Below are 24,384 nucleotides of genomic sequence, written 5' to 3'. Positions count from 1 at the left end.
AGCAGCAAATAAAATGTTTAATGAGAATGATTTGTTCTTTTATTTTTAAAGCATGTATTACATATTTTTCATCCCGGATGTAGAATTAGTATAAGAAATTTACACTAAGGGATTGCTTAAGTAACCATTAAATATTCTCAATGCGACCGTTACAGTAAAACATACCCCTGAGAAGAAAATGTAAACTTATTAGAAAGTGTAAAAAGTTTCGAATCAGATTTCAATTTTATTAGAAGTTTCGTTCTAGACTGACATTGACACTGGCAGACGCCGCTTAACATTTATGGTGTTTCTGATTATTTCCCATATCGTTTAGAATTCATATTTAATTATTTTGTAATAATATTTACATAATGTCGTGCCTACATAAAGAGCGAAAACCCATGGTTCCTTTAAAGACCCTAGATATAATTTTTAGAAGAAGATATGTACCGAATACCCAGCATTACTTCACCGACCGTCGGCATGCAGTACGCAAGGATGAAGGGAAAAGAAAAGCAGAGCCATTTCGGCTACCTAGGTCTGAGAAACTTCTTTCATATATTAAATATAGCGACCAGCAGAAAAAGAATCACATGAAGAAAATATTAACTCAACCTCTACATATGAAAGACAATTTACGAATTGCTGCTACGAGAGACATTTCAGAACGACTCTTCATTGAAGAGACCAGTGATAGTGTGAGAGCAGTTGTAGAAATTCATCCAGAATTTTATTCGGTCATCGAAGGTCGGCCACTTCGTTGTTTCGATGATATCAAAGTGTATATTAACAATATACGCAGTTATGCCATGGATCGACAGCAGATTGGCTACCGGCGAGATTTGATTCTAAATATCGATAAGAGTATTATGGAGGAATCCACGGAGCATAACAAAATTGTTGAGAACTTAAAACGTCATATACAAAATTTCCAAAAATTTCTTACAGAAGACTATAAAAAAGCATGTCAGAAAGTTTCAAAAGCTGAAAAACTTTACAGTGAATTGGTTGCTAAAAATTCTCAATTTTTAAGTTATGTTTCAACTTTAACCCTTCTGAATAACATTATTTTTAAACTAGATGCAATTAGAGGTGTTTTGAAAATTTACAGACGATTTTTGTTGTTTGTTGCCCCTCTTTCGTGGCGTCAAATTTATGACGAGACATTAAGGGACAGAGTACATTCCATTCAGTTTGAATCTGGACAATTTGCTACTGATAATGACCTAGTCGATACTTTGGACATCGACAAAATTATTGAGTCTGCAAAAATTGAATTTAATAATCCTCTACCGGCTCACCTGTATTTTAAGACGCCTGAACAAATGCTGTACTTATTTCGCACGATGGAATTACAGAGTAGAGAATATTTAATCCAGCTATCTAAAACTACTGTACCATTCCGTTTATTGCAAGAACGAATTAAGCAATTAAAACAAGCGACAAAACACGAACTTGATTATTTTCAATTTTATATTGACAGTATTAATTATGAAATAGAGCGAGAAAATCACAATGAACAACTCCTACAAGAAAAGTTTTTCCGAATTTTAAATGACACATTTTACGAAAGTGTCGCTAGTCCAGATACTTTGAAGCTTAAAATTTGCATTGAATATGTTTACGAACAAATTTTTGGTAAATGTGAAGAAGGTCATCAAAGTTTACACGACCCAATGAAGATTTTAGAGGTGATGTATGAAGATTATAATCTTCGGTTAGATGCTTTAGATTTTAAAATTGTAAACCAAGCGAGAAATGATTTCTTTTCACAAGATTTAAAGACAATGATGAACGCTTACAAAGCACAACGAGAACTGAGAGCATTCCGGGAAATGACAAATGCTATGAATAAAGCATTTTTACCACCTGCAAAATTTTCGAGACCACCATCAGTAAAAAGTGTTTTAATGAAATCTAAAAAGAAGCAAGCAAGTACAAGAAAGTCCATTGCAGAAGAAGAGGATGAAGTGAAGTCAAAACATAAATTAACAGCGGACGAAAAAGAGGGTTTAATATTTTTTACAGAGTGGTGCGAAGGATTGGATCCAACACCTTTTCTTAAAGAGTATAATGAATTTGTAAAACCTGTTTTTAGACAAACTGCTAAATTATCAGATTAAATATGTTTGCATCTTTTGATTTAATTTAAACATTTACAACAGTGTAACTTTTTATTTGAGATCTCGTTGGCTTTTTATCATATTTTGTCATTTGAATACTGTATATGTCTTATTGAATTTTTTAATATCATTAAATGGATAAAGATCCACATTCTGTTATTATAAATGTATCTAAACAAAGAAGATTTTCAGTGGAGGAAAAAAAGGAGAAAATTAGAAACTTTTCAGCCGTAACTCCGAAAAGGACACATAATCGAGTTGTATCGAAACCATCAGAAGCAACCTTGAAAGTATACGCCATACCCGAAAATAAGCCACTGCCGGTTTTTCAACTTAAAAACGATAGCACCTTTCTTTCTTATAAGTTTTATTCAAAAATACAAGACTATCATAGACATAGGAAACAACTCGCAATACCTATTCAGAATAAACATAAAATCCTAAGTACTGATTACCGACAAAGATTACATGTTGATTTTTCAACTGAAAAAATAAAGACCATTTTAGATATTGATGAAGATTTTTATAAATGTATTAACGGACGTATATTTAAACATGAACAGGGTGCACAGTATAAATCCTTGAAGATAAATTTTAACGAAAAGTTACATATAAAACAGCAAGTCGGTCATATAAGAGACTGCGCTTTGAACATAGAGCTAAATCAGAAAAAGGAGTTGGAAATCTATAACAATGCTTTACGTCAAGTAACAGATCAAGCGAAGTATTTTGACCAATTCATTTCGGAAGATTACAGGAAATCTATGATTTTGTTGGAACAGGGCGATAAACTAATTGCAGAAGTTGATAAAATTAAAACGGAGCTACAGAATTTGGCCGGAGAAACATTTTTTATTACTTCTAAACTTATCGGACTGGATTATAGGTACGGTTTGCTGCAAAAGTATGGACGATTTTTATATTATTTATCACCTCCGTCCTGGAGAGCGGGTAACAGAGATTTTGCGAGATCTGTAGAAATCGAGGCTAAAGGTTTTGACTTAGGAGTTTCTAGCGAAGAAGATACTTTTACGGTGATTTATGAAAAATTGCGTAAAGAATGCCTTAAGTTTGTTAAACCGGCATTGTATTTTACTGAACCTAAACATTTAATGGATGTGTTCGAAAGAATCGAACAACAACAACTGAATCACTTCACTCATGTATCTCATTTTTCTCCATACACGAAGATGTTAAACGAAAGTATTAAACGTTTAGAAGATAACGTAGCTGAAGAGAGTGTACTAGTATCTGAAACAATAACGTATTTTAAAGAGCTCGTAGAGTTCAGTGAACAGAGATGTTTATTTCTGGAGCAGAAATTTTTCAAAATACTACATGGTTTATTTTATGAAAGCGTTGGGACAAAAGATGTTTTAAAGTTGTTTTTCCATCTCGAGTTTTGTTATGAGAAAGTTTATGCAGAGAAGCCTATCAATAAAGATATGATAGCTGTTGCAGAATCATTGGAAGCTTTTTACTTGGATTATTCGAAGCGATTAGATGCACTGCGAAGTGAAGCTGTGGATCGCGCGGTAAATATTTGCTTAGAAACAGAAAGGAGTCAAGCTAGAAATGCTATTAAAGCGGCGAAAGAGCTGAGACTTTTCAATCAATTGGAGAGGAACTTGCTTCGTGCACATGGACTACCACCAAAAATTACTCCTCCTGTTTTACCTATTACACAAATTAAACAAGCGAAAAAATCTTCGAAACCAGGCCCGAATTTTAAAGAATAGAACCTGATAAATTTACTTTGAGTTTTAATATCTTTTGTAATGTTAACTAGAAAACTGAGGTTGTTTGAACTACCTGCAAATATAAAACTACTTACAATTACCATCTCGTCCGATGCCGATCCGAGTGCCTTTCAGTTATTTTATTGAGTAAATAGTTTTAAAGTTAGTGCTTAGCACTAGTCCTTTCAATTATTAAAATACTAACGTTAGGTCAGGATAATAAATAATAAAAAAAATATTGAAAACAGAATTTATTACGGGGATTCAGTTTCAAAACCATTCTTGATGATATAAAAAACAATACAATAATTTATTTTTGCTTGCTTGTGTGCTTTTAATTAAACAATATTTTCTTTATTAACAAAATGTACATAACCTAGTTCATAATATAAATGTTTGGTTTCTTGGTATTGACAAATAACTACATGCAATTTACATATTTACAGGGTGAGTAACGTAAACTCTGGTAAAAGCTTTTTATTATTACATATACATAATTTAATATCTATCCCTATATCTCTATGAGTAAATAAATAATAAAAAGTTCTCAATAAATAGGAAAACAAAGGCATAATTCTTGCAAAATTCTTCGAATAAAATTAAAGCTTTTATGTGATTTTATAGCCTGTTTAAAATGAAGACTTATATATATATAATTTAACTTTCAATAAAAATTATAATTTGGATCATTTTCAAATAGGGGTCCTTTTTCAATTTTTATTAATAACGATCATAAGCATAAGCTTAAACATTCAAAACATGGACGTAAATTTCGATACACATGCTCTTATAAACGTTGGTTTTCACTGCTGATACATTCAGACAAAGATTGTTACGATTTTAGACAGAATCACAGAGATATAATAACTTGTTTTCTTTTGAATGTTCTAGCAGTGAACTCAGCTGCATACACAAGGTTAATTATACAAGAAACGACAAAAATTATGCCAAATACCATTGCCTATTTTATGTATTCAAGTAAATATGTTTAATATTTGTATTTAAAGGGATATTAATATCGTAACAATATATTTTTGTATGTGTGTAAACTAAGGCCGTGGGTTTATAATAGACATGGTTAAGGATTAATTTTTGGCATTTGTTGCACCTTGGTTACATGATCATTAAATTCAAGTCTTAAAACATCAATGAAACAAGATTTGACAGAAAAAAATTCTCAATGCATTAAAAGGATATTTAGCAGCTACAACACAGGTTGGATGAAAACGCTACACGTCCTACACAACTATTATTTTAAACATAATAAGCGAAACACGTAAATACATAAACATTATAACATGAAATCTTGTTAACCTAATGGTCCCACAATCGTGAGCCACGCAGCAGGTCTGTAATAAATGATGATTTTAACGCTTAGTTACATGCCATTCAGGAAACTACATCATTCTTTCAACTCATTTGTAAAGCCAAATGTTTTGTAAAATTCAACTAAAAACCTTTATTGTTTTATCCATCATCTATCTAGCTATTTTCAAAAGAAAATGACTAGTCGTTAATTTTAATTTTATCAAAATATTAGTTTCCTTCAAAATGTTCAATATAACTTGAGCAACATTATGATGGAATATTTTCATAAGACGTTTTACATCTATAGTAAAAACAATATTTGGTGTTTCATCCGTTGTTCACTACAGACATCTTGATAAATATCCGTAGCGGGATTTCACGATAGTTCTTACATTAACTCGCACTGACATCAGACAACACGTCAACCGTACTTATTGATTGTCTATGTTTGTCGTTTATCTGACTCGTTTCTTCTGTAACTTAGCTAACTTTCTTCTCTTGAGTATCATTTCGTAAAGGGCTTCGAGTCCCTCGTGGAGGCCTTCCCCTGTGATGGCGCACGCGGGCTGCACGTGCCAGGCGTGTGCGTCGCGCGAACCGTGTGGCGACGACACCAGTTCGTGCAGGCCCAGCAGTTTCTCCAGTTCCCTAGGTTCCTTCGCCCCTGGCAAGTCTTGTTTATTTGCGAGGACTAGTATCGGAACGCCGGCGTTATCTGGTGATTTAGCCGTTCGTATGAGTTCCATTTTCGCCTCCTCCATTCGCTCTACGTCCACAGAGTCCAATACGAATATAATTCCGTCTGTACATCGCGTGTACGATTTCCAAAGCGGCCTGAGTTTTTCTTGTCCGCCGACGTCCCACACAAGAAAATTAACACCTTTCGATTTGCCTATCGTTCCTTTCACTTTTTCACAATTGAAACCGATAGTGGGGACGGTGTTGAGGTACTGGTCAAACTTCAGGCGGTAGAGCGCGGTGGTCTTGCCGGCGGAGTCGAGGCCGAGCATAACGACATGCAGCGTGCCCTGCGCGGAGGGCAGTGCGTCGAGCAGGCTCGAGTTCTTGCCCATGTTTGCACCCATGCTGTGTTGCCGCGGCGGCTATCTGACGCTCTCGTCTAATAGCATCCCGAGCATCACACCAACACCTGAAAACACAAATAACATTCATTTAGAACAAATTAACTTAACAAATTTAAAGAAAAGGACATTTATATCTTCATTATTTCGTTTTAGTACCTAATAATTCTTGTGTATCTGTGTATGAATGATATAAAATATATGCAAGAAGAAGTGCAAGTTTTGTGAATTGTTCAAACTTTATATTCTTTGTAAGTTTGAAAAGTATTCGCTAGCTAGACGAACAAAGGCGCGGTGAGGCTCGGAGCTCAGACGAGACGAGACGTCGCCTGCATTTATAATTTTCCACCTGTGCACTCATGTCACACATCACTACGTAATGTTATCCAAAGTTTATCTTGCTTTTTGCTGTAAAATAACTTAAAAATGATAGTGATGTTGATGTGAGATATTAAATAGGCACAAAAATGCTCACAATAACTTTCCAGAGACTTAAATTTTCGTACTTGGGACCTTTATAACAAAACCAATAGATTTTATAATAGCTTCATTACTTTTGATACATATAAACTGATGTAACATTGTTTTGTTGTACTGCAGGCGAGATGCAGGTCGGTAACGTTCGGTTAAAACCGAGAGCAGTGCGCTTGTTATTTTTGTCATTACAGGACATTGACCTCCGCCGACTGATGTTTCATTTGTATCACGATTCTATCTGATTAATGTTTCAGATATTTTATTTCACTGCATATGAGTTTTAATACGATAAAACACCATATAACAAGCACTATGCTTGTGTGTATATATAATATACAAAGGATATGTTTGTAAAAAAAAAGCTTTCTCTTTATAATTTTGCAAAACTGTTTACTTCCAATAACCTTTTATGAAATCTCGTTCAGTGCATATTAACCTCAAATGGCAAAACATACTCTTTATTTACATATTGTTTATTTTTTGGAATTGCAATTACTAGTGAAATAATAAATGTTGATTTGTTTAAATGAGGCTTAAGTACACTCGTTTAAATTAAATGACTTTTCATTGAAATTTATAAGCAAGGATGCGGGTATGTATTACGTTAATTGTAAAGTAAAACGTTGATGTTTCCTTAATATTTTTATGAGGTGGATAGAGATGAGATATTTTATAGAAAAAATCCTTAGCCAAAATGTTCTATTATTTTTAACGACGTGTTTATTATATCTATGGAACCAAATCTTTGATATAATTATAATTTATATTTAGACTATACGTTATTTTTTTATTTCAGTAATTTATGGTCCATCGAAAGCGACCGCGACTTACAGCCACACCCTTAATAGGACGACACAAGAGAAAGCAAGGGAGACGAAAACATTGGACATTTTACTTTCTCTCAAATTATTTCAACACGACTTTTTAAATTATTATTTTTTGATAATCACTTTACCTGTTTTAAATAAATTCTGGACGCAATATAATACTGATGAAATTGGATGACATTAAACCTGAACAACGTATTTCTATAACATTATCGCATTAGTTTATATTCAATTCAAATAGAGCACGAATGAAAACCGTAATAAATTTCCGGTCGACGTATGTTCTGTTATCGATTATAGATAGTTAATAGATCGCTTAGTCCAGTTATGTGCGTGTGTGCCGCTAGTCAGCCTGGTATTCTACTGGCAAGTACAGACGTCGTATCGGCTAGTTGTACCATCAATTGGACCAGCCCTACTTGGCTTTAACCTGGTACACAGTTTCCGCTGAGAATTGTAAATCAGTCATTAAGATCCGTCTGTACACTTACTGCTGTCTTATAAGATACTGCTGTTAAAGTAAATTATAGAACAACCATTAAATTCACTAAGTAAAATTAAATAATGCATCTTAGTAACATCTAGAATTACCCTCCCGTTTTAGATTTGAAATCTGATAAAAGTGTTAAAAAACTATTGAATCGACATCACAATATAAATAAGTATTCTTCTAAAATATTGATTCAAAAGTTGAACATATTTAAAACGCGTTCGGGTTACCAAGAAGAGACACGTAGCGCAAAGCTTTTAATTGACGCGTTGCATTCGCAAATGCAACAGACATAACGGTGAACTAAAATAGTGTGCATGTGCTCATTCGTGTACCGTACTGAAGTAGTTGGGGCAGGTGCTTGCGAATTTAGAGCTGAGATAACGGCACATCGGCACCTGCCCAGGACATCTGGATTCACAAACAGCCGCAGTACTTTTACGTTATATCGGACTAATATAGACTCATAGTAAACAGAAAGAAATGCAGATATACATACGCTGAGTTACATATCGTATCATCCGAGTATGTATAAAATATTCGGTATATTTTGGTTTTAATGTATATTTCGTTTTGTAAATGGTTAGGTAAATTTAATGTTTACTTTAAGGCACATGTAGTATAGCCTGCTGTTGAGTGATACAAACGAGGCTTTCATTCTTAAATTGATTGTTTTATTATAAGTATTTCGATTAAATGAGTGTTTGGATGTCGGTAAAATTACTTTAAAATATTTCTTTCTATTTGAAAGTCAAACAATTATAAGTTAAAATTATTAATATGTACTTACAAGGAAAAATGATATTACGATGATTCGTAAACAGCACTTGTCCAGCTTCTGGATCCCTGAAACAAACATAATGCAAAAATTAATAAATTGTAACTTAAATATTAATTAACTATTTAAATAAATTAAAATAGTCGTACAAAATGTACCACTGTGTTGAGAAGTGACACTGACAATAATTTTGAAATAGTTGTCAAATACATTTAATAGTGAACCAAGGATTCTGGCCCGATGAGAGAGGCGCTGCTATCGCGGTTAGTTCTGTTAGGAATATTTAAAACCTACATGGATATAGAAAATGGCATAAAACAAGACATGAAAGATACAGTACAAGAATACAAAAAGGACCTTGTGACAGTTATTTGACCATGGCAGGAGGGCGCTACTAAGCTATCATAATTTAGTTTTAGTTAAAGTTAGTTAGATATTCTTGTCGGTTTATATAGTTCGACAAGGATCTTATGGCAGTCTGAAAATATGTGAACTAACAATCAGTGTCGTATTTTGACCAATGAGGTAGCAGAAGTTGAATTATAAATGTTGTCATTATAAATGTATACTTTTCTGCCTGTTCTATTTTAATAGACACCCTATAAGTAGTTCAAAATTGCGACGATCTCTCATTTTTAAATGTATTCACCTTAAAAGGAAAATGGAACACTGGCCAATATGAAAGATTCAAAAGAATGTAAAGTAAACGCATTGACGATTGAATAGGATCTGTGCGGATGATGGCGGTGTGCCGGTGTGCAATTTCCGCCGCTTCCGCGCCTCGCTTCTAATGAACACGAACAAAAACGCCTTGTTCCTTTAATGGGCCTGGCTAAAGGAAGTTTGCTTTAGTTTTTGTATTCTAATAATGTTTAAATTTTGTAGATGTAAACACGGTATAATAAATTAGAAAGCAAATGTAAGGCCACGGTACTGGCAGGTGACCTTTCAATTTTTTAAGACGATAAAGCTAAACGTATTTGCGCTTCTACTCTTCGTAACAAATGTGTATAATTGTTTTTCACAGAAAAGCTAAGGTCATTTATTTCAAGCAAACAGTAGTTGTATGAGGTCGATTTTCCACAACTCCACGGCTAGCTTGTATTCGTATCGCGACTATTAGTCCACTCGATTATAGCAAGGGAAAAAATATAAGTAAATTTAACGGAACTTATTCAATTTGACGTGAAACGGAGAAAACGCGAATTGTTTAAAAATTCTATTCTCACTAAAGCTTTGATGAGTATGTTGTCTTTAATTGCTTTCTAGGCCTTGAAAGTTCTTCTTGTGTTTGCGTGAATTGAAATAAGCAAACAGGTTCGTAGACGCAGCTAGTTTATAGTAAGGTCCGCATAAAAGCGACTTAAATAACTTCAGTCAGCGCTGACCGTAACTCAATGTCTGGAGTGCTTTGCACTATGAATAGGATTGACGTTATGCATTTTCTATTTAAAACTTTAACGGCACTCAATGATTGGAAGTTTTTTAATACTATTTTGGCATTAAAGATGTTGGCAAAACATTGAACATCTATTTTTAAATTTAATTATTACGCGTGTTTTCAACCTACGCTTATTGCGTTAAAAAGTGAGTAAAAGAGTGATGTTTTAACTAGATATAAGATAATGCATAATTGCAAGATCATTGGATGAGTATCATTGAATTTAAAAGTAATTGTAATACGTGAAAGCCGACTGGCGTAACTAATATATCTGAAGTCGGAAAGTGAGAATCGACGTTTTCCAATAACCACTAAACACGTAACGTGGCGAACGGAGAAACTTTTCTGCGGGTAAACTACACTGTTACTCTCCTGTTGCTCAATGCCATAAGTAAAATAATACTGCATTATGTTAAATGGTTTATTTTCTCGCAATTTTTTTCTGCAACGTAATGATTTTCTAAACAAATTAATTTTGTATTGCTTTGATGATGCAAATATGTGGAAAATTTTAGTTAATAAATTTAGATTTCATTCGTTAATATTTTGTAACGTTCTTCATATATTTCAAATTAAATAAATTCTCCATTGATTTAAAAATAAATGAAAAGCTACTATGGATTATCTTCCAACAAACACATGGTATTATTTTTTCTGCAACTTAAACGTCTGAGACTATAATAATTTATTTGATACAAACAGTTTTTGTATGATCGTAGGGCTGTTTGCAAAACATCTTGCGTTAATGCTCCAGGGGTCGTGCGTAGTTCACATGACACCTGTCAAAGCTGCATCCTGTCAAATAACAGATGACGTCCTGGGAACGCACAGATGAATCACATCGGAACATGACAGCATGCGCCTCTCGCATAATATAATACGAATAGGAAATATTGTATAAAAATAAGTTATGACTTTCAGGTATTTGGTTTCAATTTCGAGCTACGAGTAGCTAGTACGTTTACGTAATTAATTTACTCAAGTACATAGTATAATAACATGGATTTACTAGTAACTACTAGTACAAAAGTCTTTAATTTGTATAATTTCTTTTCTGTAGGGCAAAAAGTATTGATTTCGTAGTCCAGATGCAAAGTATTTCTAGAATTAGAAAATCGGAAGCAATCCGGCCCTGAGTTCTGCACTCGGCTAACCGCAGCATACATCGATACTCTGATACCGCCACACCATGCCTGTTGCCACGGAACATAGATATAGACATAGTACTTTGTATGTGTTATGTTGCGGGACACTGATATTGACTCAAATTGCATGAACATTATCGTACTGACCTGGTCATATTCCGGATATAGTGATCTTTGATCTCGTCTGTGATTGACCAAACATGAAAACATGTGTTTTATGGTGGTGATAATGAACTACACTTTACTTTACCAGACCGTGTAACTTTTAACACGACCCTCGTCAAATCTATACCGCGAATTTTAAGTTTATTTCTACATTTGACTTGGATGATCTGATAGTAGCACTTTAAACCCTAATTTCTACTCTTACTCCCTATCTCTAATAATCTCTTACTCCTTATTTCGGATAAAGATGACTGATCTAACAAACATTTCTTGCAATTCATAAGCACGGTTAGTTACAACGAATGTTCATGTACCGAAAAGACTTAATTTGTATTTAGGCCACGCATTCAAAACTGAATAACTATAATGGAGACATTTAAGTAACATTTTCAACCGTAGTAATGAGCATGTAGCGGTTAACGGTTTCCATTTCATATTCCGCTAGCATTTAAAGTATCGAGCATGAAGAATGTATGAAAAAAATATGCATTAAGCGTCTCATATTTCCGTAAATTTAGTCTCCCTTAGCGATCTTGCCAGCAATACGGCCGTTATTACCTATTTATTTAGTATTTACTAGTGATGTACCATAGAATTTTGGATTGTGTGAGCTCATAGTTGCGGCGTAAATTGCGATTACATACATTAGTCGCGGTTCACGTACGAATGTAACGCCTTTGTGCAATTGTGTGAAACTTAGAAACTCGATAATTATACTAAATCCAACAAGCGTTTTGTAGTAACATTGGTAAAGGAGTAATCACAACCACACACAGATTTGTTAAGGTTAAGGTAAAACTAATTAAGAGATCCCGCGGTAACTGTATAGAAATCGGATTACGATTTAATTACTAAACAAGAATAAAATATGTTAAAAACTCTCGTTAAAATGAAATTGTAATTAGTTTTGAAGAAGGAAGCATTTTGTATCGTTTAGCGAGGTGTTTAACGTATTGTATGATAATGTGTATTCAGCTTTATGGGTACAAAAAGCGTGGGATAAATACAATACCGCGGTATGAGTTATTATTACGATCTTTGTGCTTTATAATGAACAAACAATTTGTTGTTTCTATTTTGCAAATGCAATAATTGTGATATGAAGAAAATTATTTGCCACATGAAACAGAGATATATGAATAAAAAAATTACAAGATATAAATTTCCGAATCCGAAATAGATTTGTTTATTCAGATGGAATACTCAAATGGTTGAATATTCTACATAAACAACTGTGACATTCCTACTCAGTACTAGATTTATGTTTTGTGATCGCTATGAATTTTTATTTTACATACAATACAGATTTAATGTAAAATGTTAGCTATTAAGGTATTACATTTACGACATAATGTTTTCATTAAAAAAGAATGGTTGTTTTAAAAAGCGTTTCAAAGTTTTCTTTTGAAATGAAAAGGTCTTTATGAAGCAGTTTACAGGCGAGTGTGCCGCTAGTTACCGGGGCCCAGCTTTACTGCACAAAGGATAATGATGCCTTGTGAGGGAAAGCTGCCAGGTACTGTTCTCGCTTCTCTATATGATATTTAATTTTAGTTTTGATTTTCTTGTTAATTTAAATTTAATTATTAATTTCATATATATATTACGTAGATTGGAAAAACAGTTATGTTAGTGCCCTCATAATCTGTACACACATTAATGATCTATTGCTTAAAGTGCGATCTAATGGTTTTTGTATTCCATTTTATGCTAAATAATCAAAATTAATTTCGGATCTATCTTCAGGATCAAATATTGATTTTGACCAATAGTCATAAAAGTCATAGAAAGAAGCATTAGTTGGTATTCTTGTGTGTCCATTGAACTCACTTCGCGGGCGCTGCGTTAGGCGTGAGTTCCACCGCGTTGTGGTATTTCGTGACTAATGTACACATAATGGCTTTTTGTGAACATCAATCTACGGTTATCTTGAACTTCGATGTAATGAAGGTTATTTAGTGAGGCAAGTGCACATAACGCTTCAGGTTGTGTAAGTCGTGTGAAGATCCCAATGGGAATCTGTGATGCTTGTACATTTGCTTAGTTTTTTTTAGTACTACTATCAGGCATATCTTGAATGGAGATTACTTGATTGAGACTAATTGAAGTTAGACTTACACTAGTTAATCTCGATAAACCTCTTAAAGTAGTTTTCAGAAATTAAATACATTCAAATAGTTATCGCTAAAAAAATATGTTATTATTTTTGTCCGACAAACATTGGGCAACATTAGTAAAATCATATCCTTACAAAATTAACCGGGTATAAATAACTTTAAAAAAGTGAAGTAAATTATGCAAACAAAACAACTGAAGTAATTGACAGCAAGAGTCGATCAAGCATGAACAAATACAGCGTTATGCAGTATACTTATGCGCGCTAACCAACTTTCGTTAACCGCTCAATTAAATTCTTGGCAATGTGTGCGGCGCATAAATTGCATTAAACCGTTTGATATTCTAAAGTTGCATATAACGATGGAACATTCCAATTATTTCACTAATATAGTTAAATACAGTCGAACCTAGATAAGCGGGAGTCCATGCATCGCGATGTTTTTCTCGTTTCTCGCTTATGGAGGTTGTCCGTTGGGATAATGACTCTCGCTTAACCTGGTTCGACTGTTATTTAATTTTATTTAAACATAGTTAACTCTTTGAGGTTTTGGATTGGTGTACTGATGTAAATATAACCATCATTTTGTTTCAACAATTAAACTACCATGCGATATTTTGTAAATTCCTCTAAGTTTGAAGTTATCTCAAATGCACTTTCGTCATATCTATCGCTTGCGTAAGCCAAAATAAACACAAAAATACGACCGAGGATAAAAAACATTATAAACGTAAGGTACCTACTTACGTTTAATGTAATTTTTTTATACATCCAAACATTCGCATTAAAATATTAGTAAGAAGTAAGATTGGAATATTCTCTCATACACGAGTTCAAACTTTGATTGTATAGAACCTAGCGAGCCTAGATTTTTATAGTTTTTATACCCACAAATGGAAAATATTTAATTACGTTGTATATTACTTATACAATTGCAATTAATACGTATTAAAATATTTATGGTTTTAAATCGCTCCTCATGCAGTATTCTAATAAACTATTCGTAAGGGAATAACGTGATGGCAGTCATTGATACACGGCTTTCGGAATTTTCCAGTAATGAAGTTGTTAATCATCCCGGTCCAGACCTCGCCAGTTGTAACCGGTTGTATCTAGATGGTTGCAATAAGAGTTAAAGCTATGGTGGTAAAAGCTGATAAGTTTCACGATTAATGGATGGAAATTATTTTTAAACAAGTTGTCGTATTTAAACGCGTTTATGTTTACTTCTGTCTATATAGCTTTCTAACGATGAAAATGATTAAAAGCGTTGAATCTACTAAATCTCACATTTTTAGAAATGATATAAATATTACTTACTACACCTTTTCAATCCGACCTTTAGGGGTACAAAAGTTGTGAAATAAAAATTTTTCAAAGCACTCAAAGACTACGCTGTACTAATTCTAATTTATAAACAATAATTAGTTTTATAAAAATCAATTCATCAAAATATTAATACGAATAGGAAACTTGTCCTAGGACACAGAACCTTGTGTAAGTACTAGGGACACAGAACTATACCTTTGGTTTATCGGACAACAAACAATATCCGAGGAACAATGAGCCGTTAATAACCGTGATATCATCGACAAATACCGAACTTTGTATTTGGTGCGTGTTGTCTTGATGGCGGGCGCTGGCGCGGGCAGTAAATAACATGACGATGTCACCGTTAGCGGTGCTGACCTAGCGACGGATTGAGGCCGCGCAGACGAGACGCCAATTTCGTTTATATTTCGCTTTCCACTCACACACCGGTCCAGGTTGAAAAGTCTGGACTGACCGGTATAGTTTTTTTTTTAATTCTAGAAATAGCGATAGTTTCCTCATAAGAATATAAACTTTCGTTAAATATTATCACAAATCCCTATCGCTTGCTTTTCATCTTTTTAATTGAATGTATTTTGAATTGAAAAACATGAAATTTAATTAACGTGTCTGTGAGTTAATCTAGATTATTTCTACTTAATTGCCAAGTATATTAACGCCAGCTATTAGGACAAGATATGCAATAAAATATGTTAATGGGTTGTAGAAAGAGAAATTTAGTAATTTGCCGTCGGGTGTAACAGATTAGTTTCGAAGCTGCGTGGCAATTACAGAATATTGCGTTTGACCGCCGCGTCGATTACGGACGATGTGGCAGGCACAAGAGCGCCATTTATCTGGCATAAAACAGATGCAATAAATGCGATATTATTGCACGTGTTGCGATACGGAAATCGAGACTTTATAGTGGTGCTATTTGTGAAATTAGGGTAGGTTGTTTTACAGACCAGAGCAGAAGCATTTAGAGCTTCGATAACTCAAAGTTTTGGGAAAGGATAAGTCAGATAAAAAGATCGGGTACCTGGATCTGGAAACAGTTGACAGTTCTTAGGTGTGTCATAAGCATAGTAGAAGTTGCCCAGACTTAGATAAATGGAGTAGTAATTAATTTGACATTTGATAAATTAAAAATTAACTTATTGTTAAAAGGGTATTAAGAAAGTAATGTAAAAAACCAGATTTCGAAATCCTCGTAAGTGGTTCGTGTGCTCACATTCGAAAATCGACTTTCGTTAGTTTCATGAATAATGCCAAGGTCATGTACACGAAAACTAGTTTCCTTGCGGTGAAGAGATATAGCGGTCGCTTATTTGTTTTAATATCGGAGAGATTTTCGGATGAGTTGTGTTCGAAACTGTTCGTGCACTTAATGAACCGGTTATTCTGGTGCCGTTCCACATTACCTGTTGCGATGGGTCACCGTGTCGATGTCTCACTAACGTTTAGTATGTACTACAACTAGATGTTCGTGAGAGGGAAAAACAATCCCAAATACAATAGAACGAGCCCCTACGAAGATAGACATCATCGCATTTTGGAAATACGCAAAAGAGTAGGTGAAATATATTCTTAAACTTTTTTTGACTGTCCATTATTTATATTACTATAAGTACCATTAGTAAAAGAAAAATAACAACAAATTTAAAATAGGCAATTATTACAATATGATTTCAAAGGTTACTAATACTTACAATTATTGATACGAAACAAATATGAAAATTTTACACAATTTTAAAGAGTTTGTAAACAGGCAACACTGAAAACTGTATCGATTCTTTGCTGGCAACACAAGTGTTCTGTGTGCGGGCCTTTGCGTATATAGTAATCAATCTTTTGTCATGACTGTGCTGTGCTCACCATGGCTCGTTAGTCAGCTGGGTTGCCGGGAGGTCGATGCGGTTCTCTCGTTACCTGCTCGTAATTGGATACGAGCGATATGTCATTCGATGCAACGAATAAATTCAAAATCTACTGGACCAATTTCATAAATTCTTTTGCCTTTAGAAAGCTACATCATTTCTGAGTAACATAGGCTATTATTTATGAATAGTTTTTTTTTATGTCCTTGCAAACGAAGTCGCTGGCAAAAGCTACTGCAGCAATAAAGAATACGCACAACAGAAAAGCGAAATATTCATTTGGATAGGGTAAAAATGTGAAAATCTTTTAACTATTTTCACCTCAACTCTACAACTCTTAACGAGTATCATTGAAAGTTTTCGAAGCATCTGGCATTTTAAAGAGAAAAATATTGCACACGAGATTTTATTTACTGTTTACTTTATAATGATAGATCCAATGTAGGTTAATAAGATTTCAAACAAGTTTATGAAAGTGATTTATAAGATATACGAGTATGATTAGTGGGATTACAAGCCGGTGCATCGGTTTCTATTGCGAGGTGTAATCTTGTTTGCAAATGTCCCGCGGCAACCGAGCAGGTTCCCGATTTGAGGTCAACGCCACGAGAAATTGCACGGAGGTGGTAATATCAACTCTTTATAATTCTCATGCACCTTTATTTTCGAAAGACTTTAACGACCGTCTGGTCTGGCAACTTGTTAAGCAAGTTCAGTGCATTCGCAATTACGCGAAGAGTGCTTTAATTGAACTAGCGCGGCCTTTAGATGTTGCCTCCTTTGATATTATTAACGTAATAATCATTTTTAAAGTTTTTTATGCACATTCTATAAGTTATATCAAGATATAACACCAAATTAACTTACAACTCTGTGTTATAATTGTTGCCTTGAATTCCTTATAAAATAGACAATTTCAAATTATAAGGTAAAATCTTGCCTAAGATTGTATTTAGATTAGTTCTTGTCATGTGCCTTTCCAAAATCTAGGTAACTTTTTATTTGAATGGATATATCACTTTATCTGACAAACTTGCAGCTTATCTTACCGTAAATACCTCAAAAAATTCTATCGCTCGTTTAAAAAGAAGTCGTGAAGTAAAATAGCCTTCGAATGTTTTCTGGTAGCCATTCAAAATAAACAGAATCCCAAGGTCGATGTACGATTGTACGGATAACGTCTGATTACACTGCGCAGGTGCGTTCACCGTACCTTGACGCTCTCCGCTTGGTAGAATTGCGACAAACAATATTCTCTTATCTTCTACAGTATATAAAATTCACTGTGTTTTATAGATATATAGTATTAATAATTATAAATTAATAATCTAAAACTAATACTATAGTTCGTTATTGAAGATGACGAACTATAGTATTAAATTAAGTTTTGATTTCGCGGTTCGATATATGCGGTTTAGTGTAGGTAAGCAGACTCATTTTTATTCTCTGCACAAGTGGGAAGTTTAAAAACCCTCACCGCTGCAGTTGGGCGCAGATCCTGCGGGGCCTGGTGTGAGGAAGGGAGTGAGTTGGCAGAATTGAGTGTTAGCATCGGGAGTGGACGGAAGTTGGACAGAATGGGTTACATATCGGACGTTTCATAGTGTACTGGGTCGCTAGAAATTTCGGTTTCGCGTTCGGTTTGATAACTACGTTCTTAGACAATAAAACGCTTTCGGGAAGCGGTGCATCGGGTGCATAAGGAGGGCAGCATAGCTGGTGCCTATAGACTATTTCACTCGATTGACGCCGATAGAGTGATCAGGCACCTACAGGCGGCGAACGCGGCATCGAGTTGGTAAATGCCACTTCATTTATTTACAATATTACGCTATCCCCTGCAACACGTAGTCTTAGGCAGGATCTTAGGCTTAGATTTCTGCTGATTAACGATTTTTAGACTTAATAATTATTGTAATTTATCCACCTAACGCTGCACACAAATACTAGTTTGGAAGTTCATATTTACTCTAATTGACGCAGCTGTGGTCATAACGTTGTAATGTACAGCGTACCTATATCGAGGAAAAGCGAATTTTGTCTTGAACCGTGGTCAAATTGAAATGGGTTGAACAAGTTGGGTCTGGTATGGAATTGTGTTTTCATTTACTCTAGAACAATAAAGGTAGTTACGACCAAAAATCATTTCATAAAAATTCTTTTTAAAATTTTAAATCGCCATAATTATAAGATGTTTTGAATATAGGTCAACGTGGCTACAAAAATCTCTCAGGCCTCAAGAGATGCTACAGATTTCATTTAGCGTTGACTAAATAAGAGAGAAAAAAGCGTTTTTATTTACTTATTAGATAGGTCAGCAATTCAATAAATATAATTTATTTATTCAGCATTCTCTTTCAGCACATTTTATGTATGAATTATACGATGACTACCTTTTTATCCAACGCTTGGTAACAATTTGTTTATACTCAAATTGTTCCATGTCACAACAAACAAAGCTCACAGCGTTGAAACAATTCTAGCGTGGATTTTATTTTTATCTGCTACCGGGAAATGTCTTTGTTGGGGAACGAAACGGAAGGAAGCCACTATTTCCTTATTGCTAGGTAATTGCAATTTTAAAATGGCTGTAAATAAAACACGGCTCATAATTTTGATAAGCTACCTCCGAGTTTTGCGTGTAAAACGAGAATTGAATGTGGGTCGTTAGCGATGATAATGACGTCATTATCAAGCTCCACTTTATAAACTGTCTAAAGGTGGCCGTAGAAATATTGTAAGCAAAATGCTAATAGCTTTTGGAGATTTATATGAACAATAAATTTAACATTTCTAGTCGAAATCTCCATTGACTGATCTCCGCTTGTATCTGTTTTAAGCCTGATTTTCAAACACACATACATTTTAGTGACAAACAGCAAAACTATCAAGGGAGTGATGTTATTAAGGTGTTTCGAACCTGTTGCACAATAGATTATGGGTTTAACATGATTGTTTTTTTAACAACAATGACATTGGCATGTAGTAAACTTTTGCACAATGGAATGAATTGTTTCGACAATGTGATACGTAATAAGCGCGAATACAAAAGGCCTTTATTATTTTTACACGTAACCGCCAGAAATCAGGAATCATAAAATAATAACGCACAATCGATTAGGCTAAGCCTAGATACCGTTCTACTGCTAAACTAACATTGTTTTCAGACTGGATTGTTTTTACAATTTACGCATAGGTATGAAGGTACAAAGTTTTCAACATTTCGAGTGATAACAATTTTAAAATATCAATAATAATAATAAATTAAATACTGTCTACTAACTGCGTATAACTTGTGTATGAAACGTATAAGTCATAAAATTATTTACAACATTATGTCGTTGTGTGCATTTTCTTATCATATTAGTACATATAGTTCTTGGTAAACAGATCACTTGAACCGTTATCAGTTTGGTTACTGCTGCATGTTCAGACAGGAGCGATAACCTTGTGGCTTGATAGAATTATATTATTTCCTATTACTGTTATTTCTATCTTTGCCATTTTTGGCCTTTAGTTCTTCTCATATTAATGAACACTAAGGCTTTTTAATAGCATTAAATAATTCTGAATGTGATAGTATTGCTGTTACTTAGTTAATTAGTAGATATTCTAACATAATATTATACAAAACGGGAAAAATATCCCATTAACTCACTATTCATAGTTACATATTATACCAGAGTATTTTCTGTAGAGGTAACTTCAATACAAGTACATCAATTAAGTACAATTTCACAACACAGTTTCCAATCAATATTTACATTAACTGTGTATAAGAACGATATCCAGTTAAATACAAAAATAATTAAATTCAAAAGGCAGCTCCAAAAAATAGCTACGTACTATTTCTTCTTGAAGTTCTAAAATTCAATAAATCTTAAGTTACAAAAATGATTGAGATGAGTGCACTATTGTTTCGTGATGTCATTCAAAACAAACTACTGTTGCTTATAAGTAACTATGGTACTGTTCCCATAGTGCTGCTCTATCATATTATGTACAAGGTCTCTCATTGATAACCCACATTCAACGTTATCAACGTTTGATTAACCACGCAATTTCTTTGAACAACATAATTTTACTAGCATTATAATCGCTCTAGGCTTATCAGATATTACTAAACTGTTACATTGTTAAATAACACCGGTTGATTTATTATATTTTATTTAAAGCAATGCAGTTATTTAATAAGTTATTGATATGTTGTTCGTTAATCTTATGGAAAGATAAAGAAAAAGTATAAAATGAGAAATTGTTAGGAAAGTAATGAGTAAACAGGAAATGTAAATTTAAGTTATAAATGCTATTTAATTTGACTTCACTTTAACTTCTCATTAGGTAACTTGTATGTAAGAACTTGAGCGGTTATGTAGGAAGAAATTGTTGTTATATGCAATTGTTAAGAATGACTTTCCGTTATGATTGATTATGCGCATGAGTTGCCATATTGTTTCTTTGTAGCTGACGGTAACATGATCATAATATCCGACTTTACGTTTTCTAACACATTAAGTTATAAGAAAATGCTTAGTAATATTCAAACAAATATCAAGATGTAAGTGATTTGTGAAAGCTTCTATTATAATAGCATAAATAAACTGCAAGTAAGAAATGATGATGCTTTGCTGTGTTTTAGGATTTCTCGTTAATATCAGACTGTTACACTTTGAAAGGAGTAGAGGTTATTACAGAAAAAACTAGTAATATCATTATCCTATAATGTGTAATTCGAAACGTGTCTAAAAAAACATCGGTATCAATTGAATTGATTGCTTTCGCTCATAAAGTGTTTGCACCCATTTCTTTTGTGTTACAAATAGAGCAGTACTTTTGGGCAGTAGATTGATATTCTTGGGGTGTACTTACGAACTATATGGTCACATTCTTTGTAAGTTGATTTAGATTTAGCACGGTCATGCGTTATGTCGTTCGCACGTGTGTTGTATCATCCAATTTTCCGTGCACGTATACGGAGCGCGTGCTCCGACATGCCGTATCGTGCCGTGCCGTGTCGTATCAATAATTCATTCTGATGACGGATGACGGGTTACTGCGTTGCAGCTGCGGTCCGCGACCCACTTGGCCGCTCTCATTTCTGTCCCCTAATATCCGACCTACTTTTACGAGACATCCCAACTGGCTTTATTACATCGATGAGTAATGTATTATTTCGTTATTTCTGAGTTGAAATGACAGATGTGTGTAAAGAGATAGTATTAGAAAAAAAATATTTTCTTTACTGCCAAAACCAATTTTGTCTAGACATGATTAAAAAAGTACTAACATTTCATTTGAAATAATGAAAGTTCCACACAGTGTGGCTTAGTGAAATATTAAAATTAGTGTTGGGACTACAATGCAAACAGTACTCTTGGTTGAAATGATAAAAAGTTTCAATGCTCAGATGTAAAACACGTATTTTACAAGCGGCCGCAGCGAGCCGCTTGGAAAAACTCTACAATGCCAGATACGGATTCATTGTTTGCGTAACCACAATGCTTGAAATGATCGAATTACTTTTGTTACGGCACATTTTAAAATAAAACATTTAAAAACATTGTTTACATCGAGTTTACTTACTTGTACATCTTTCGTAAACACGTTTGTAAAGCACTAAGGTTCAGATATCCCTTGCTCTTATCTGTATCTTCATCGTAAAATGTATATATCTAGTCGTAAGTTATTCAGTTGTACGCTACAAAGGTTCTGTTTAGCTTTCCGTTACCATAGTAACAAATGCAAATTCGAAATAACTCAAGCAGTTTACTGTGTTGCTCGTGGCCGTAGAACTACGGACTCTAGTTGTCATCATCTATTATGATTACGTACACTGTGTTCTCCTTTATTGCATCAAACACGAATAACTTATGGATCTTCATACCGTGCAGATACGAAATTGAACTCTGAAAACATTGGCTTAGGGTAAAATTTTGCTTCAACGAAGTAAGAGAACTTTATCACTCTCCTCATACAAATTTCGGTAATAAAATTAAGATGACAGGCTCGATACTATACGCCGTTTGTCGGCTCATCGCTATCGCTATTTCCCGTCAGTTAAATAGGTTTCATATGAAATAAATGATAATTCTTTGATAAATTACTTAGCGTTTATGTTAATTAAGCGTATAAAATATTGGAGAGGTTGTTACGTAATGCAAAACTTTAGCCCTATCGTGGGAAAAACAAATGTTTGAATGTTCATTTCGTCATTATTGTTAACTCAACACTATAAAAAAAAACTTTTGACTAAAGTGTTACTAAGCAGGTTTGTTATTTACAAGTACCCGATAAGATTTATCCTTAGAACTAATCTAAGTACAAGATAAAGTGTTTAAATTCCAATTAGAAAGACATCATAATGTAGAGGTAAATGAGCATCAAATTAATTCCAACGCTCGTTATTATGTGGTCTTATTGCAGAGAATACACAAAGGCGTCAATTAACGCATAAGCTATTAAGGGAGAGTGGTAGCGATTGTCAGTGTGATAGACAAGCAAAAGCAACAGTAAGTTATCTACATCACTACCGTTGACGCTAATGGAAAAGCCTTGATTATATCTTCACAATACCCTGGAAGGTGAAGTTAAGAATGTTTTATTCTAAATCCCTTAATAAAGCCATTTTGACAACAATTGGCACTGGGCTTTTATCCACGTTATTTAATTATTTAAACAGTGCATTGATCTAGCTAATTACTTTAACTGTTCGTCAAAATATAGCGTGGTTAATGATATCATAAAATTTTCGTCTAACAGAGCGTTAGAACAATAAAATTTGACTCACACTATTAACGCGCCCGTGTAAACAACGCATTGCCTGTCGCGTCATGCCTTCGTTTAAACAAATCAAGAGTTCATACAATATACCAACTACAATAGTTGTTATGTATTGTTAGTACAATAATCATAACGTAATAAAAATAGTTTGGAGAATTGTACATCTATCTTATTAGACAATTACTTTTTTAATTAAAATTTCAATGAAGCGAAGCCAAGATGCCTGTTAAATGGTTATAAGGCTAATAAATACAACCGCAAGCAAATCTTTGACATTTAATTCACTTGAATCATCGTATGTTTGGATTCTGACCTTGAAGTGACATGGCATTTATTTTAAATATTATTAAAAAGTTAAAGTTTGTAAAAATAATCAATTAATTTTGAGAATCGTGAAAATATCAAATGATAATAAGATTAATGATATTATTTATTGTTTATTAACATCCGATTAATTGCTATCAAAAAGGTAATAACGTCAATACATTGTAAATGACGTTAATTGAGGCAATATAAAATATCAAGTAATTGTGATAATTTGATTAAAATTATAGATAAACCACCACATACTGAAGGAATTACCTAACCTAATCTAATTTTAAAATTTTAATGACCTAAATTAAATGCACTGTTAAATACACAAACACACGAACATTTAAACACGTATCATAATGTCTTGTGCAAACTTTAATAAAGTTTTATTATTATTTTAAAAGCAACATAGTACCGGACGTGATGTA

At 33.7% G+C, this 24,384-nt stretch overlaps 3 protein-coding genes across 3 annotated transcripts in view; 2 read left to right on the top strand and 1 right to left on the bottom strand.

Moving 5' to 3' along the window:
* Nucleotides 1-270: 270 nt before the first annotated feature.
* On the top strand, nt 271-2,105 carry LOC106711644. Its single transcript, XM_014504012.2, has one exon. It carries the CDS (start codon nt 354-356, stop codon nt 2,103-2,105), a length of 1,752 nt encoding a protein of 583 aa, XP_014359498.1. The 5' UTR covers nt 271-353.
* Nucleotides 2,106-2,212: 107 nt separating this feature from the next.
* Nucleotides 2,213-3,844, top strand: LOC106711643. Its single transcript, XM_014504011.2, has one exon. It carries the CDS (start codon nt 2,240-2,242, stop codon nt 3,842-3,844), a length of 1,605 nt encoding a protein of 534 aa, XP_014359497.1. The 5' UTR covers nt 2,213-2,239.
* A 633-nt stretch (nt 3,845-4,477) lies between these two features.
* LOC106711675 (ADP-ribosylation factor-like protein 4C) overlaps nt 4,478-24,384 on the bottom strand; it is a 41,208-nt gene continuing 21,301 nt past the window's right edge. Inside the window, exons 3-4 of the mRNA XM_014504052.2 lie at nt 8,819-8,874; nt 4,478-6,302 (exon numbers count right to left, since the gene is read on the bottom strand). Coding sequence (XP_014359538.1) covers nt 5,608-6,237 — 630 coding nt within the window. The 5' untranslated portion in view covers nt 6,238-6,302; nt 8,819-8,874 and the 3' untranslated portion in view covers nt 4,478-5,607. The remainder of the gene's footprint in view (nt 6,303-8,818; nt 8,875-24,384) is intronic.

Source organism: Papilio machaon, chromosome 12 (assembly GCF_912999745.1).
Source record: "Papilio machaon chromosome 12, ilPapMach1.1, whole genome shotgun sequence".
In the NCBI taxonomy this organism is placed as follows: Eukaryota; Metazoa; Arthropoda; class Insecta; order Lepidoptera; family Papilionidae; genus Papilio; species Papilio machaon.
The sequence above is the reverse complement of the archived record's forward strand: the minus strand, read 5'-3'. Positions and strand labels throughout refer to the sequence as shown.

Excerpts from the sequence above, each read along its gene's own strand:
- LOC106711644 (XM_014504012.2), top strand. The coding sequence starts at position 354 with ATGTCGTGCCTACATAAAGAGCGAAAACCCATGGTTCCTTTAAAGACC.
- LOC106711643 (XM_014504011.2), top strand. The coding sequence starts at position 2,240 with ATGGATAAAGATCCACATTCTGTTATTATAAATGTATCTAAACAAAGA.